The sequence below is a fragment of the Schistocerca serialis genome, chromosome 5 (assembly GCF_023864345.2).
Source record: "Schistocerca serialis cubense isolate TAMUIC-IGC-003099 chromosome 5, iqSchSeri2.2, whole genome shotgun sequence".
In the NCBI taxonomy this organism is placed as follows: Eukaryota; Metazoa; Arthropoda; class Insecta; order Orthoptera; family Acrididae; genus Schistocerca; species Schistocerca serialis.
In genome coordinates, this window is record NC_064642.1 from 684,211,192 (window position 1) to 684,229,412 (window position 18,221).

An 18,221-nucleotide genomic window follows, 5' to 3' on the forward strand; every position below is an offset into this window, starting at 1 on the left:
AGACTCTTTATTCGTATTTGGGAGTGGTGGGTTAAATGCGTGTCCAGCTTTTCCGGTTTATTGTTCCAATAATTATCCCTAGCTCGTTTAGATGAGATTTGGGGTAATGCCTTCACCAATGAAATGGTCAGTTTCTCCACTGTCCCTATAGCTCTCAAAGTTGCGTCCCATCTCGACACCAGTGAGGTGTTAAATTGCAACGTGCCTTCTTTTTTCACTCAATCTATGGAGCGGTGGAAAAGTCTTCACACCTAATAACCTGAAGTTTAGATGGACATTGAACAATTTATTGACATTAATAGAAGAAATAGAGAAGATAGTGGAGCAACTGGCCGCAGTAATAGTTAAACAATTGCCAGATTAACTCACCACTCTTCCTTCGCTGATATATGCAGCCTTGTGACAGCGGCCGTTCTTGTATGTTATGAAGTTCTATCACACGAATCAGTCAGGAAATCAGAGTACAATGCTTTTCATTTTTCATATTACTAACATCTGATTATACTCCGTAGCTTTATTCAGTCCACATGTCCATTCAATACTTAATAATTACGCATGTAAGAGAATGTGATCAGCTGGAGAGCGTATTGTATATTCTTTGGGAAGTCTGCAAAAAGAGTCAGTCAAAGTAAAATTCACACAATGAAAATTGACATGATTATGTTGCTGCCGTTAGTAGATGGAAGTGGTATTCAGTTCTTAGAAACAAATTTGCAAACAGGAGCTTCGTACACGGAAGCCAATAATTACATGGCCAATTTTGTTTAAGACTCTGAAGCTTACGTCGGAAGAAAGATTGGTTGATAAAATCACTTCATTCGTGAAGATGATTATTCATCATTAACTAAACGGCTCAAATAGTTATTTCGGTCAACCGTGGCTGCCATTTGTTCAACAAACGAACTTTCTCCGTGAAGTTGCGATCCATCTGTGATCCATCCATCTTGGTCTGTGCGAGTGACTGTATTATCTTTGTGTTTGAATTTCATAGACCATGACAAGTTGTCAAAAGTAAACAATAAACATACTTGTCGTCAATATTGCAAATACTACTACATGAATTCTCTATAATACAGGGTTGTGATAATGGATGACGAAAGTGATAATCCCGAGTACGACTTGATGATATCATCAAAAGACTGGCAAAAAGTGACAAACACGCATATTCAGGTTTTTATCCATTTCGTTCCGCTTGTGTACCGTAACTTTGACGTAGGATAACTATTTTACTTATTCAGCTCGACAAATATAAAACTTCGAGTACCGAAAAATGACCATTACCATTTCGCTTTCTTATAAGCTTTCACACTTAGTGTAAAATCAAAGGAAACTTGGAAAAAATGGAGAAGCACCTCGGATAAAAGTATAAAGAAAGAAATGAAAAGCCAGAATTAAGTAAAGTGTAGGAACATTTTTGAAGTTTCTTTCCACAAGAGATTACATTGTCACACATGTATCGTACATAAAATTTCCAGAAGCTTTTCTCTACGCCCGAGATTGATACCAGGGTATAATCCTATATTTTTTGAAACCTTAAGAAGAAAATAGCTGTCATTGTCAGTGAAGGAAGTCTCCGTTTATTAGCGGCGCACTACATGTTGCCTTTCAGAATGCCATCTTAATAGTAAGTTAATAGACACTTGGCAGTAGTATTTTGTACCTCATATAAATAAATTAATAATAATAATCTAAATTAGTAAAATAGTGGTATTATAAACAATACCAAATTAAACTACTCAAAGCAAGAATACTCGTACATTAATGGTAAAGTAACAGTGAAGCCAAGTGCAGAATGATTTGCATGGTTTCGTTATACATTACGAACATTCCACTGATACATTCTCAATGTCTGGCTTGTAATGTAAAATAGTCATATTTACTACTCTTCTAGAATTTCGAATAGCTGATGCTGGATTCTGACTGTCACTGTAAGCCTACGTTCATTTAATCTTCCAGATATATGAATGCTGTTGAGGGCTCTTACAGACATTTTACCGCATGAAAATGTGTGTAAAAATTTCAGTTGATATTACTAAACCAAAAGCTGTTTTTATTCTGTAACTGCAGAAAAAGCCCTCACTCGGCCTACTCCCCCCACCCCCCTTATCACTTGCTTCACCTCTGACAGTGATATGTGTCTGTTGAGTGCGAAGTTAATATGTCCATTAATGTACTCACAAAACTATGTCCATCAATAGGCCTTTAGGTTTGGTAAACCAGTTCAGAGGTCAGACATAAGCAAAGAAATACTACTTCCTAAATGACTATGCCAGGTGTCAGTGTTCAAATGTCCCCCTTTCAGTTGAGGACAGCTTTACGTTGTCAATCACTGTTAAAAGGCAAAATGGAAAACTTCCACTTCATTTCTCCTCTTATCTACAGTGCTTATTATATTGTTATCCTGCTCATGAATTCCATCTCTAATGACCTCATTGTTGTTAGGACATTGACACCAATCTTCCCTCTTTCCTTTTCATGAAAGTACCATTGTACTAAAGGACTCCCATACCTTTTTATTGCTTATCCTGTTACAGTGTTAGAAGTGTTTACGGCTGTTCACTGCTAAGTGCCTCTACTATATAATGTGCACTTATATTTTCTCTAGCTATTTTTTGTAATCCAGCAAGAATCAGCCGATATTGTGCTATGTATGTTTGTTTCCTAAAATTGTGTTTATCTTACAGGCTGGTTTTAGAGAAGGTGCAGAAGAAGGAAGGAAAAATGCATTCCAGAAAGGTTTTGATGTTGGCTACACTGAAGGATTTTCAGTAGGCCACAAATTAGGTATCATCAGAGGAGTATTGAGGTTTGTTTAAAATTTATTTGTGTTAATTGTATTGTTTATGCTTTGACTTTTGACCTCAACTTCTAAAGGAATGAACCACTATCATGCGGAGTCTCATGAAAAATAACTTACACACTTTCTTTTCCATGCAGGTGTGCATGTTGCCAGAGACATTCTAATGAGTCACTTGTTGCTTTAATTCTTGTGTTAACTAGTTCTGCCTTAAAACGTGATAGAGCAGTTCTGTGGACTTTGAGACATATTTAATAGTTGACACTACTAGCAATTTTTGGGAGACTAGAAGTAAGTGGATAAAATACTGGAGAATGGCCAGCAAGTGTCTGTGGGAATAGAGTGTCAATCCATACCAAGTGGTCCAAGAAAAAAATAATTGGTTGCTTGAGCATCTCAGAAAAATTTCATATTTGCTGGGTGAAACCCCGATGTTTGGTAGCCACATAAATATTTTTTTAAAAAAAATTATTGTTTATTATTTTGAAATGGAGTCTGCCCCCGGTAGCTGAGTGGTCAGCGCGACAGACTGTCAATCCTAAGGGCCCGGGTTCGATTCCTGACTGGGTCGGAGATTGTCTCCGCTCAGGGACTGGGTGTTGTGTTGTCCTAATCATCATCATTTCATCCCCATCGACACGCAAGTCGCCGAAGTGGTGTCAAATCGAAAGACTTGCACGATACGAGCGGTCTACCCGACGGGAGGTCCTCGTCACACGACATTTCATTTCATTTTGAAATGGTGGCCATATTTGTTCCAGGCATCTACATTTTTTACAATTATTCAGTAGTGGATTGTTCTAAGCCTTTCACATAAAATGCATTTAGTTCAACACACTCTGGGCTGCAAATTAACATCATTATCACTTAGCTGAATGTATTCTTTAATATATTTTTAATAGTTCAAAGTTATCGGCCACTAATTAAAAAGACTCAATTTTTGAAGAGTACTTTCCAAAGAAAGATTAATTTCTCAGCTTTAATATTTTTTCTGCTATTGCACTGTGTAGTATAGTTTTTGTATAGTATCAATGGTGAGAAGCTTACACTTAAAAATTGGATTTTTTTTTTAAATCCATTTTGTGGCCTGGGACCAGATAAAAATCTGAAAATTTCACAGTTAATAGACCTTTATGATATCAAACTTCAGTATAAATTTCAACTTTGAGAGTCAATTGGAAGTTATGGAGAAAAGCTTACAACACGAGTCAAAAATACGTTTTTTAAATTCTGCGATATCTAGGCTTATGGAATAAAATATATCAGTTACAGTATATAATTTAATCATATCTATGATTACTTACTTTTTTATAGAAAATAAGCGTACTAATTACATTATATTGTTCTCTTGTTATTTGTTTGTAGTACATCACTCATTGAACATTCGAGAAATTTGTTCACTCCGTTTGGGTATTAGATCATAAGTTCGCCCAGTCACAGTTGTAAATTCCACTGAACACATCTTCCTTAGTACATTTTCAAGTGGTATCCAAGCTTGATCCTTCTCAATTTTTTTAAAAGATGTCCTTGGTCCTGGAGAATGATAAAATACAACATGTACATCTAGGTTTTGACAGTCACTATTATCAACTTTGCCAATCCACCACTGTTCATCGTAAACACAAACCACTATGTCTTTATTTTGAAGAACCAGTTGTACAAATTTCCCACATTGATGAAGTTCACTATCAGGTGAAGTTGATTTGATCTTATACTTCAGTAAGTTGTGTGAATGGGGTACAAAACAATGAAAAGATCGAGTGTCTTTAATTTTCTGACAAGTATTGTACCTTTCCTTCAAGACACTGTCATAGACTTCTTGTAATTCTCATATTGTGCAAAAACACATGAAATTCCTTTGATATGTTTTTTACAGGATTCAAATGTTTCTTGAGGTGTTATGATATAATTGTCATTGGTCCACTGCAGACTTGCTTTTGTGACAGCTCGTTTTGTTGTGCCTCTGACACCATCACAAGCATTCTTCCCATGGCATGAAGCGAAAAAGTGCCATTCTACATTAAACTTAAAATCTTCTTTATGAAAGGAGATGTTAATAAAAACTTTTTTGTTTTTATATTGACTTGCTGCCCCAACTGAAAAGTAAATAAGTTTTTTTATGGAAAGGTGATGCTATTTAATGTAGTTTGTTAGTTTTAATTGAAAAATGTGCACTGCTGTAGTGTTTTGTTCCAGGTAGTCGCTTATGACAAAAGCTGTGGCTCATTAGTTTATGTTCATCTTTATAATAGAATACAGATGGATGAACTGTGGCCTGTTTGTTTACCCAGTGGTGCCATTGTACTTCATCTTGAACAACAAAGGAATAATTTTCCGAAAAGTCAGCAAGAACTTATCATTCATCAGTTGCCAAGGTGTGCTTTTTGTCTTTCAAAAATTTACTTCGAGCTTTTGCAATAAAATGACGCATTTTCAGGGTTAGCCACCAATACTTCAGAAAACTCTTCTTGCGATTTCATGACTGTCACAATTTCAGTTCTGTGTTGTCACCCATTGTTTGTATTTTATATTGTAAGGCATAAAATCGCCGTCTTTGGATTCTTCAAACATGTCAAGTAAGGCTTGTTTGCCTGGACAATCTTCACATTCTCCCTTGATCATACAATTGTAACTGTCAATATTGCATACCATAACATACAAAAGGTCTTTATAGTCAACTCTAAGATTGGCCCCAGCTATCATCAACTTTACGTTCTGATGATACAAACAACCACAAACATTAGGGGTGCCAGATGCCCCTGCAACAATACACCATTTTGGTCCCAACTCACAAAACTTTGATCTTCCAATTTTAATGTCAGGGTTTTCTTTTTTAACTTCAGTGAATAGTTCATTTAAATTATACAATATTAACCTTTTTTGTCTTTAAATCTTAGAACCATTTTCTTTCACAGAAACGCGGTCTTTTTTGCCAGACATCAAACAGCTGTTATTGTCATCATCATAATACTTAATAACGTTATTGATTGTATTTTCATCTACCAAATTAGATGCACTTTTCTTTTGTAATGCTGGTAAAATTCCCTGTTCTTTTACTAATTGACTTGTTAACAAGACGTTCTGACACATTAAATTCATCACTAACTTTTGCTTGACTCCAAGAATTCAGCTGTAAACTGATAATTTTAATTTTATCCTCTTTGTTTGAAGTACTGCATTTAGTTTTTAGTTTTTATATCAAATCATCATATTCGGTTGGTGAAGTTTTAGAACTTCCATCTGTTTTAGTACAAATTGTATTTTGAAATGAAACTTCCAAATTCTTTTTGACTGTAGCTGCCACTTTCTCAATTTTTGTAGGTCTTTTATCTTGACTTGGTTTTCTAATTTTACTAGCAGACGATATACCCAGGATTTCACAAGTTTTATCTACTTTTTTAATGGTTGCTGATAAGTCACAAAATTCTGTATGTGAGGTTTCACTGTGCTTTCTCTTGTGAATTACAAATGTCTTAGATTAACATTTTGGATATAATGATTTTCCTGGTATGAGATTGACAAAAGGGCTTTTATTTTATAATAATGATCAAATATTATTTCTCGCAGACCTTTTGTTATAGGTTTCTTATGTTTCTCAAAAGGGTCCATGCAAGACTGACCAAAAAGGTGGTGAACATTTTTAAGTGTTTCATTTCATGGTACTTGCATGTTGATTTGAGCTTTTCTTCTTCACTGTAATGTTCGGTTAAAGTAATGTCTTTAGGATACACTCCATACACACTTTTATGACATGCTTCATTAATAATAACACCAATAGAACACTGAGACACAATTTTTCAACTGCACACTTCAAGAACTTCTAGCTAAATGAGTGTGAGTAGACAATTCTTGGTGTATGGAGGAAGACAACAATCAGACTTGTATAGGCTTGCAGATGCAATCGTTAGCCTGCTGAAACAATGACCACAGCATTGTTTCAACATATACTCATTAGCAAGTGTAATGTGGCGTGTTACATTATGCAGTTGGTATATTTTATCTGATTAGCCTACCAGATATCACAGATGTTAAAAAACATATTTTTGACCCATGTTTGTAAGCTTTTTTCCATAACTTCCAATTGAATCCCGTAGTTGAAATTTATACTGAAGTTTGGTATCATAAAGATCTATTAACAGTGAAATTTTCAGTTTTTTATCTGGTCACCCAACAACGATATTGCAGGCCACAAAATGGAAATTTTTTTAAAAAAATCCATTTTTTAAAATAATATATTTTTTAAGTGTAAGCTGCTCACCATTGATACTCTATAAAAAGTAACTATACTATACAGTGTAGTAGCAGAAAAATATTAAAGCTGAGAAATTAATCTTTCTTTGGAAAACTACTCTTCAATAATGGAGTTTTTTTAATTTGTGGCTGATAATTTTGAATTATTAAAAATATATTAAAGAATACATTCAGCTGCAAAATACTAACGCAAATTCTTTACAGACGAATGGAAAAACTAGTAGAAGCTGACCTCGGGGAAGACCAGTTTGGATTCCGTAGAAATATTGGAACACGTGAGGCAATACTGACCCTACGACTTATCTTAGAAGAGAGATTAATGAAAGGCAAACCTACGTTTGAAAGCTTTTGACAATGTGCACTGGAATACTCTCTTTCAAATTCTGAAGGTGGCAGGGGTAAAATACAGGGAGCCAAAGGCTATTTACAATTTGTACAGAAACCAGATGGCAGTTATAGGAGTCGAGGGACTTGAAAGGGAAGGTAGTGAGACAGGGTTGTAGCCTCTCCCCAATGTTATTCAATCTGTATATTGAGCAAGCAGTAAAGGAAACAATTCGGAGTAGGTATTAAAATCCATGAAGAAGAAATAAAAACTTTGAGGTTTGCCGATGACATTGTAATTCTTTCAGAGACAGCAAAGGACTTGGAAGAGCAGTTGAACGGAATGGATAGTGTCTTGAAAGGAGGATATAAGATGATCATCAACAAAAGCAAAACGAGGATAATGGAATGTAGTCGAATTAAGTCGGGTGATGCTGAGGGAATTAGATTAGAAAATGAGACACTTAAAGTAGTAGATGAGTTTTGCTATTTGGGGAGCAAAATAACTGATGACGGTCGAAGTAGAGAGGATATAAAATGTAGACTGGCAACGGCAAGGAAAGCATTTCTGAAAAAGAGAAATTTGTTAACATCGAGTATAGATTTAAGTGTCAGGAAGTCGTTTCTGAAAGTATTTCTATGGAGTCTAGCCATGTATGGAAGTGAAACATGGATGATAAATAGTTTGGACAAGAAGAGAATAGAAGCTTTTGAAATGTGGTGCTACAGAAGAATGCTGAAGATTAGATGGGTAGATCACATAACTAATGAAGAGGTATTGAATAGAATTGGGGATAAGAGGAGTTTGTGGCATAACTTGACTGGAAGAAGGGATCGGTTGGTAGGACATGTTCTGAGGCATCAAGAGATCGCCAATTTAGTATTGGAGGGCAGCGTGGAGGGTAAAAATTGTAGAGGGAGACCAAGAGATGAATACTCTAAGCAGATTCAGAAAGATGTAGGTTGCACTAGTTACTGGGAGATGAAGGAGCTTGCACAGGATAGAGTAGCATGGAGAGCTGCATCAAACTAGTCTCAGGACTGAAGACCACAACAACAACAAGTGATAATGATGTTAATTTGTAGCCCAGAGTGTGTTGAACTAAAGGCATTTTATGTGAAAGGCTTAGGACAATTCACTACTGAATAATTGTAAAAAAATGTAGATGCTTGCAAATACAAAAAAACACATGCAGCCTGGAACAAATATGGCCACCATTCCAAAATAATAGACAATAAATTTTTAAAAAAATATTTTTGTGACTACCAAACATTGGTAATTCACCTAGCAAATATAATTTTTTTCTGAGATTGTCAAGCAACCAGTGCTGGACCATTTTTTATGGATTGACCCTAGAGTAAACAGCAAAGGATTCTGGTTGAGGTATTCATAAGTACTCTTAATAAAAATATTTTGGTGGAATATTTTGTGATTTCAAAAGTGAACAGATCCTCAGGCCAAACTGACAGTTCAGACTAGTGCTGATAATAGATTGGTTTTTCCAGGGGCATAGATTTTGCCCGAAATGGCAAAATCTCCAATTTCCTCCAGTTGAACAGGAAGCTCATATAGGTGGAACAAACATGCTTCAGTTTCCCTTGGAAGTTATTGATACATTTGTGTGCAGAACATCTTCATAAAGTTTTGTTTTTATCTGTGGTTCAGAAGGTTAAATTTGTAGATGAAAAGAAAAGTCTCTAAAATATACAGCTATCTTTTGAACAGAATGCCCAAATTCATAATAGTGTAATCTGTGTATAACTGGCTTGGTATTAAATGGAATGCTTCTGGGTGTTCAGTGTATTGTTGATTCCATTTACTATATAATATTTTAATGGCCAACACAGGTGTCCTCATCAGATATTGCAAACAGTTGTTATGTGCACTTTCTTCATGGTCTACAACAAGATGTTATGTAAAATGGAATCAGTAACATGGCTAAGAACAGAAAACATAACATTAATCAATTACACCAAGAAAACCTGAGGGATGATGGGGCTAGGTGTTTGGTTTGAAATAATTTTTTTCTCTGATAGGATGCATATGTTACAAGGGTGAAAAAAAGATATGTTAATTGTGATTTAATTTAAATAGCAGTAATATTGTCAGGTCTAAACGACAATAAAAGCCCAAATCTGAAGACAAAGTCGTCAATGAAAGTCATCACTTAGTACCGAAAGCACTTATCTTACTGACACTCCCATGCACCCAGAACCAAGTAGTATCCTTAGTGGAGAACACGGTAGATTATTCCAGAATGCAGTATTTATACAAACATTGAATATTTCAGAATATACAAACATAAAATATTTTAAGGGGGTTTGAAACGCCAACCCGCAGCTAGCTAGTTTGTGAAACCATACTACATGCACCACAACCTGCAGCACTGCTCCTTCTCCTGAAGAAACGGCAACCCACTGTTTCAGAAGTTCTCAATGGAGCCAGCTACAGCACCCTGGATCTAGCTCTTCTCAAGGCTTCTCTGTATCCTGGTGCTGGGGAATCCTCATGTTGTTACATCCTTGTCACTATGAAGGTAGCCCCTCCCATCAAAGCTTTGTGATTGTCAAATGTCTTCAGTTTCCTTGAACCTCTCACCATCAATATGCTCTTCTGATTGAAGTAGGGATTCATATGGAGGACGTGCATGACATCTATGTGCTTTTGTCTTCTTGATGAAGGGTCAAAATCCTCAATTTGATATGTGGCATTTGAAAGGCAGTGGAGGATGTAATATGGTCTAGAGTAGTGTTTTAGTAACTTTTCTGACCATCCAACTTTCTTCTTGTGCCTAAAAATCCATAACAAGTCTCTCAGGCTGTATTTCGCAGGCCATTGCATGGCATTATGGTACTCTTGGTCTTTCTCCTGGGCGTCGAGTATCCATATGCGAGCCAGCTCTTTTGTTCATTGGTCCCAGTGAAGAGATGTTTCATGTAGTCATCCTGTCATCCAATTGAAATGAGAACAGTATATTCATTATAATTTCAGTTTGTTGACTCTGGAGCAACACCGACAATGTGAAACCTGTAGTGTCATGCTTCACTGTGTTGTATGCGAATGTGATGATACTGGTAGGCAGTTGTCATCTTGTAGGGGATGTCTCAACGTGAAATTACCTAGGCACGATTGGAAAACTTGTCCATGATCAGAGATCATCACACAAGATGCTCTATGCTTCAGAATTATGTCTTTTATAAGCACCTTTGCAATTACCAGAGCTTCAGCAGTTGGCACTGCTTTGGTGATAGCATAGTGGGTGTGGTACCCAGTGCAGCATATCATATATCGGTTTCCACTTGTTGGCTTTGGGAACCTCTCCACAAGGTCAATTACAATTCAGTGGTTGGGGCTGCTGCAGCCAGTATCAGTACCAGATGGGAGGTAATTACAACGCATGCTTCCATTGTTGGCATTCCTTACAGTAACTCACAGTGTGTCCAATGGATTGGTACAGACCCAGCCAGTGATACATGCATCTGATTCTGTCTAGAGTCTTCATGAATCCCAGGTGACCAGATGTTGAAGCGTCATGGAAAATACTTTGGAATAGGTGGCCATAAACGAGTGGAGATGCTGAACAACCATTTCAGTGCCTTTGGATTATAGTTCCTCTTGTACAGTGTTCAGGTTATTAATTGGAATTCTCCTTTGACCAGTTCCTCCTCCTTCAAAGCTTTTATGTTTCCAGCAGTGCTGAATCTTCTATCTATTCAGTAGCAATTTTATTTATTGCAGCAATGACTGAGATTTGATCCACACCATTGTGTTATGCCAGTGGAAGACATTCAGTGACAATATGTTTGCATCCACACTTTTGTACCACTGTGACACTGAACACCTGAAGTCTTATTGCCCATCTCACTCATGAACCTGATGGATCATTCAGGCCAGTCACCCAGCATAGAGAATGGCAATCTGTCACAACAATAAATTATTTGCCTCATAAATATGACTGGAACTTAGTGAGAGCCCAAGCAGCTCCAAAGCACTCTTTCTTGGTTATAGAGTAGCTCATTTTGGACTGAGTGAGTACTATGAAAGCATAGGCTATCAACTTTCCAGCACCTTCCTGTATTTGTACTAGGACTGTCCCTATCCCAAACACGAATGTCAGTGTGAAGTTCTGTCTCAGCATTTTCAGCATACAATGTTAGAACTGGACAAGATGTTAGCACTTCTCTTAAGGATAAGGAAATATTTTTCTTGTACCTCATTTGAGATTAACTTGGGATCTCCGTGGGTGCACTTGGTGCAAAAGCCCTTTAGGAAACATGAGTAGTATGAGCACATTCTGAGAAAACTTCTCACAAATGTGCCAAATATTCGGAAAATTGGTGACCACTATTTCTCTGGATCTGGAACACTCTATTGCCATTCACCAGGTGCCCCAAGGTTTTTATTTCTTGGATGTTCAAGAGGCACTTTTTTGGATGCAGGTGTAGGTCTGCTGTCTGAACACACTTCAAAATGGTAGTTGGATGACTTAGATGTCCTTCAAATACCTTAAAAAACGACAATGTCATCTAGATAGTGGACCCATGTCATCCATTTAATGTGTCAAAACAGGTTGTCCATCGTACATTTGAAGGTGGCGGTAGTGTTACATAGTCCAGACAGCATAACTTACTGTCAGAAGTTACGAAGGCAGTCTTTTCCCAGTCAGCCTAGTCAACTTCAGTTTGCCAGAAGCATGCCTATAGATGAGAAATAGTTTGCTCCTTTCAAGGAGTCCAAAGTTTCAACAACCTGCATCAGTGGGTATGTATCTATCGTCGTGATTGGTAGTCAACGCGGAAATGTCATGTGCCGTACTTCTTCACTACAACCACAGGAGAGGACCTTCTGTAGGTTCAGTGATACCATCTTGTAGCATCTTCTCCCCTTACTCCCAGATTATCTTTTGTTCAGTTGGTGACAACCACTGGCTTATTGGTGGATGATCCCCAGTGTTGGTACAGTGTTTTGCCTTGGGTTTGTTTTTCTGCCTCTTGTCCACTCCAGATTTTCGAGCATCCAAAAACTTAGCTCAGACCAGCTGCCACTTGCTGGCATTGTTCCTCTGTCAGGTTAGATCCTATTGACACACTGATAGCAGTTTCCTCCTCTGTGTTCTCTGTATTAGTAGTGGAGCATGATTCTTCATCTGTGACATTAAGCTGTCCATCCTGGACTGATTCAGCTGTCCTTTAGATTTGATTTGTGGATGCTTGTGATTATTAGTGATCCAGAGTTCTCCTTGACCACCAACATTGCTGGCATGGAGATTTCTTGAGTTGCTTTGATGGTGACTGGAACTTGCCTTGATGATGGTGGTGGGATAACAATGTCTTCACCAGCAAACAACTGCCGAGACCAGTCTTTGTTAAGCGTGCTTGCTGGAATAGCTTTGTCAGTGTAGAGCTGTGATCTTCCATGTAGTCTTCTTTAATTGACAAAGATAAACACTCAACACTACAGAAAAGAAGTCAACTAGCAAATGGGTAGGTTGGCCATTATTGATGATGTCAGTGAGATTTCCTGACATTGTAGTGACTGTCATCCCTGGAAGATTTGCATCTTTGGGGGCCTAACATTCATAGATGGTCACCTTGCTTAGTCTTCCTGACGTTGGCTGCTGGGCACGTGGTTAGTACCTCTGTACAATGACAGGGAATGGCCATGGCATTTCGAGGAGCGACATTGTCCAGAGTACAGAAGTAGACTTAGTTCCACAGGTCAACTACAATTGTGTGCAGCTGATTGACATGAATAGAACGTTTCAGTGGTTGACATCTAGCAGTGTAGTAGTAGTAGTAGTAGTCAGAAACTCTTCTTTCTGTGCAGTAGCATACAGTGTGTCCAGGCCATCAAAAGTGGAAACACACCATCACGTTATCTTCCATCCTCCAAATGTCTGTTCTTCAGTGTGGTTTGTACTTGGCATGGGAATTGGTTGTACATGTATTGGTCTTTCTCTGCAGTAGTGTGCAACATGTCCAGGGTGTCCACAGTGGAAACACTATCATGTTATTCTCTGTCCTTCAAATGTCTGTTCTTCTGTATGCTTTTTATTTGGCATGGGAGTTGGTTGTACCTGTGTTGGTCAGGTGTTAGGTTGTCATTTGATGGCTGCATCACAAGTCTGAGATTGCAGTGTCCATTCTTCCTGGTGCATTTGGCTGGTGGTGTTGTATGCCTCCCATTTGTTGTTGTCATTTGATGGCTGCGTCACAATTCCGAGATGGCAGAATCCATTCTTTCTGGTGTGGTTGGCTGGTGGTGCTGTATGCCTCCCACAACCCATGGTCAGTTCCTCAGTGAACTTGTATGCATGTCATTGTGTCATGTGAAAGTGTTTCTATGGCTTGTTCTTGATATGCCTCATCTTGTTTAATGCATATCACCAGTTGATTAACTTACAGAAATGAGTGTTTCAAAGTCGTCATGGGGAAGCTTTTCAATCTTCCTGACCCAGGTCCTGAATGTTATCCTTATCTCCTTTGTTGTACTAACATTCTGATGAATTTTTCATATTCTCTTTTTTTTTTGTGACTACAAAATATAGTTAGCTAAGCAACAATAATGTTATATTCTACTAATTGTATTTCACTGTGAATTATATCTTTAGTCAGAGTATGTTTCATTGGCCACATGTAGCATCTATTTTTGTGTTCCAGTATGTCAATAAAGTCAAGATAATATTTATGTTTGAAGTCTGTGTGTTCATTTAGTATTTCATTCAGATAGTTTTTTAAATGTGTGTATATATCCAATTCTTCAGATATTTTCTAGTTAAACTGCATTACAAATACTACACAAAATACCGAAAGAACTTTTATGAACATATTTGAAGAATTGGAGAGATATACATGTACAAAGGACTATCCAGACGAAATACTAAATGAACACACAAACTTTAAACATAAATATTATCTGGAAAACTTTGTCGACATACTGGAACACGAAAATGGATAGTAAAGCAACACTTTTTTTCTGTAAGCAAATTGCTTTTATTCTGGATTCCAGTACACCATATTATTCCCCACTGTTCTGGTTATAGAACCCTATTTTTCAACATAATCTCAGTTCAATACAATGGCCTTATGCCATCTGACTGGAAGGGCCTGTATACCCACATGGTACCACTCTACTGGTCAACGCCGGAACTAGCATCTTTCTATATCAATAGCCAGTAAGCTCTCCATCATCCGTGTACTACTTTCCACAAAGTGCATCCTTCATTGGGCCAAACAGATGGAAGTCATAACATGCAAGATCTGGACTGTAGGGTAGATGAGGAAGAACATTACAGTGAAGTTTCGTGAGTTGCTCTCAGGTGTGCAAATTTATCTGAATCCTTGCATCCAGTTCAGCAGTGAGGTGTTTGATTGTGGTATGTTGATTACCTCAAATGAGTGTGTCTGCGCATTCCAACATTGCAGGAGTCTCAGCTGTGTGTGGCTGGTCTGCGCGTGGGTCTTCGGACAGGAGTGCATGACATCACTGCAGTGATGACAGACACCTCAACTCAGGACTCTGCATGCTTTTGCTCACTACCATGGACATTTTGCAACCACCAGTGAATATCTGTGATGCTCTGGTTTTCCTTCAAAAGAATCTCCTCCATTACAGGTAGCATTTTTGAAGGCTTTGTATAGTACCACCACATATCAGAACTTCATGAAACTATTGGGGCTGAAGCAGGAATATTACACAATGTCCCACAGCAAATTCTGCATTTTTTCAACCGAAATTAGCCTAGAAAAGAAAGTATTACCTTACTAACTGAACATCCCTGTTGCATACGGGCGACAAAACATACTCAGACCAAAGACGTAATTCACAAGAAAGTTCAATCAGTGAAATATAAGTTTATCATTGCTTAGCTATTACTATCTGCAAACATAGAGCAGCAGAGTTAACAAACTGTCAAATAAATGTGAAATTTGAACAAACTATCAAGAAACAGACCAAACATGTTCCATAGTTTATAATTATTACATGTCACATAAGCTTATGAATGAGACAATGATAGTTTACTATAGATGCAACGCGGACATCAAGTCAAACTAGACATAAGTATTAGTGTACTATTCCAAAGTATAATTATTCACATGGACAATCACCATATGTGAAGATAGTTTCACCAGTGTTATTCACAGTTTACTTGAGAATGGCAGTAAAGCTCAACAGCCGTCATAAAGAATATTAAATTTATTGCATGTAGTCTGGACCTATACTTTTCAAAATGTCATATTGTGACATACTATGCTGCAGGCCCAATAGAAAGAAAAACACTTGTTACAGTTTGCAGCCCTCTTTCTTTTTTACTTTACATTGAATAAAGACAGCCATTCACTCCAAAACTAGCCTACAACACTCATCACACATTTTTTAAGCTTGTTACTGTTGTCCATAGTATTTGTATCTAGTTTTGATATTCCCCGACAATTTTTAGTTGTGTAATGGGAACAAAATTCATCACCACCCCACATACATAAAAATTATAATGTTCTTCCTTTTTTCCCCCCAGTGTTCTTCAGAATGATACTGGACATTCACCAGCACCAAGCAAAGAAGAGGAAAAAAGATGCAAGCCTCTCGGCAACCCATTAATAGATATTTGCAAACTTTGTGAAGAAGACAACCAGAACCATGACTCTCCTGCAGATGTTTCTGAAGTACGCTTAAAACAAGAAAGGATATCAGCTGAAAAAATTAAAGAATTAAAAGACCAGCATGCAGAACAATTTACTAAATTTGGTATTGTAATAAATGACATTATGGGTACTAAATAACGACCATAGAACAGTCTCCTACAATTTTTTTCTGGTGCCAAGTGTATAAAATGTCATATGGACATAGCTGACTGATAAAATTGTGAGCATATTCTTTTGTGTATTTTTTGTTAGAGTTGCTAATTAATACTCCAAAAACCAGAATGACAAAAGCATGATTTTAAAAACTTAATAAGTTACAGTAGTAAGTAACATATAAAACAAATATCCGGTATAGTTCTGGATTCATTGCACTAGCTTGTAAAAGAATTTGCAACCAATTTTCCTATTTACTTGAGTGAACAGAAGAAAAAAAGTGTTTTACCACTACCTACAATGCTAATATAAAAATAGTTGTTTATTAATTACTTGTGACCGACTTGACATTTACTTAAAAAATGATATACGAAGAAGGCTGAAAACATGATGCAGCTACAAAAGAGCAACTTTTCCACTTGTTCTTTTTTTTTAAATAATCAAACCTTTTTCAAATTGTTATATTAGTGTGTTATTTATAGCCTTAGAATGTTTTGTATTTGAGTATAAAAGAATAATTGAATATATTTATTTTAATATAAAAGCTCTACCTTTGTTTTGTCAGCTTTGAACTTCAGGCATCTCCAATTCAAAGTAAAGACTTTCTTTGTTGAATATACTTTTAAAATCCAATGAGAAGCATTTTTATGTTAAACATACTGCATATATGCTGTGAAACACATTGTACCAAATTGTTACATTTAATATGTAATTAAAACAAATCCTGTATTTTTTCATTCATTTGTATCTGTTGATGCCCATGACTTTTGCCTCAAATGAATTTTAATATATTCTCCAGACTTCTTTTTCTCATACAGTGTGAAATTAAATGCATAGCTCATCTATATTTGTCAGGCTCATTATTTTATGGGAAATAGATCTATGTTTACACAATAGTTCAAAAGCTACAGCTCAGCAAGGGGATCTGGATGAGTAATTTCTTTGCTTTTATTTTCATAAACCAGTCTTACCACTAATTTAATATTCTTCTGTGTTCGTGTCTGTCTCTTTGTTGGAAAAATTAGATGTTGTATTGTAACCAGGTCCAGTGCTACCTTGTTTAGTCTATTCTCCTCATCTCCTAGTCCAACATAGAAAGAAATGAAAATGACACTGTACAAGATGATAAGAGGAAAGTCACCAGGTATGGATGAAGTAAGTGTCGAAATTGTGAAGGCAGCAGGGGAGGTTGGGAAACAGTGGCACAATCGTGTCATGATGGTTGTGGAAAGTGAGAAGAAGACTGGAAGATTGGCAAAGGGAGCTAATTGTCACTATATTCAAGAAAGGGAACAGGACGGACTGTAGAAACTACAGGGGTCGCACTGATACCACACTGTGCCAAGGTATAATAATACAAACAAGTCTTAAGAACAGCATGGCTTTGGACCTGGTAGGACTCAACTGTTGACATTATATTTGCAGTGAGGCAGCCCCAGCAGCATCACTATGAATTTGGGGAAGGCCTTGTAATGGCCTTTCTCTGTATGGACAAGACATTTGATAGTGTCTATAGAAGAAAGGCCTGGGAAGCACTAAAAAAGAAGGGACTAGAAAAAAGAAGACAACAAACAGAATGGAGGAGATGTACTGTGGAAAACTGAGTTGTGTAGAAGTTGGAAATGAAAGGATGGATTGGTTCCAGCAAACAAGTGGTGTGAAATGGGGGAAGTGCATTGTCACCTCTCCTCTTCATTGTGATCTTCAATGAGATAATGACTAAGGAGGCAGAAAAAACTGGAGAAGACTAGATGAAAGCAATGATATTTGCAGATGACTAGATGATCTGGGGAAACTAGGAGGAGGAGAGGAACAGCCAGATGCCAGGGAAGAAACCAAGAGACAGTTCATAGATTTGGAGGAAGGGACCAAACAGCGAGGTCATCAGCCCCGTCAGATTAGGTAAGGAAGTTGGCCATTCCCTTTCAAAGGAAACATCCCACCATTTGCCTGAAGTGATTTAGGGAATCACAGAAGACCTTTATCAGGATGGCTGGATGTGGGTTTGGGCTGTCATCCTCCTGTATGCGAGTCCAGTATACGCCACCTTAGT

At 37.3% G+C, this 18,221-nt stretch overlaps 1 protein-coding gene across 2 annotated transcripts; it reads left to right on the forward strand.

Moving 5' to 3' along the window:
• The first annotated feature begins 988 nt into the window (after positions 1 to 988).
• Positions 989 to 16,898, forward strand: LOC126481008 (uncharacterized). Of its 2 annotated transcripts, XM_050104463.1 has the most exons (3): positions 989 to 1,170; positions 2,685 to 2,806; positions 15,889 to 16,898. In XM_050104463.1, the coding sequence occupies exons 1-3, from the start codon at positions 1,087 to 1,089 to the stop codon at positions 16,151 to 16,153; spliced, it is 471 nt and encodes a 156-aa protein (XP_049960420.1). In that variant the 5' UTR covers positions 989 to 1,086; the 3' UTR covers positions 16,154 to 16,898. The 2 variants fall into 2 exon arrangements, with proteins under 2 accessions (XP_049960420.1, XP_049960421.1); XM_050104464.1 differs by lacking the exons at positions 989 to 1,170; positions 2,685 to 2,806 and adding an exon at positions 5,024 to 5,172.
• The last annotated feature ends 1,323 nt before the right edge of the window (positions 16,899 to 18,221 follow it).

Excerpts from the sequence above, each read along its gene's own strand:
- LOC126481008 (XM_050104463.1), top strand. The coding sequence starts at position 1,087 with ATGGATGACGAAAGTGATAATCCCGAGTACGACTTGATGATATCATCA. Across the intron at positions 1,171-2,684 it reads TGACAAACACGCATATTCAG|GCTGGTTTTAGAGAAGGTGC; the intron begins GTTTTTATCCAT and ends TTTATCTTACAG. Across the intron at positions 2,807-15,888 it reads ATCATCAGAGGAGTATTGAG|TGTTCTTCAGAATGATACTG; the intron begins GTTTGTTTAAAA and ends TTTTCCCCCCAG.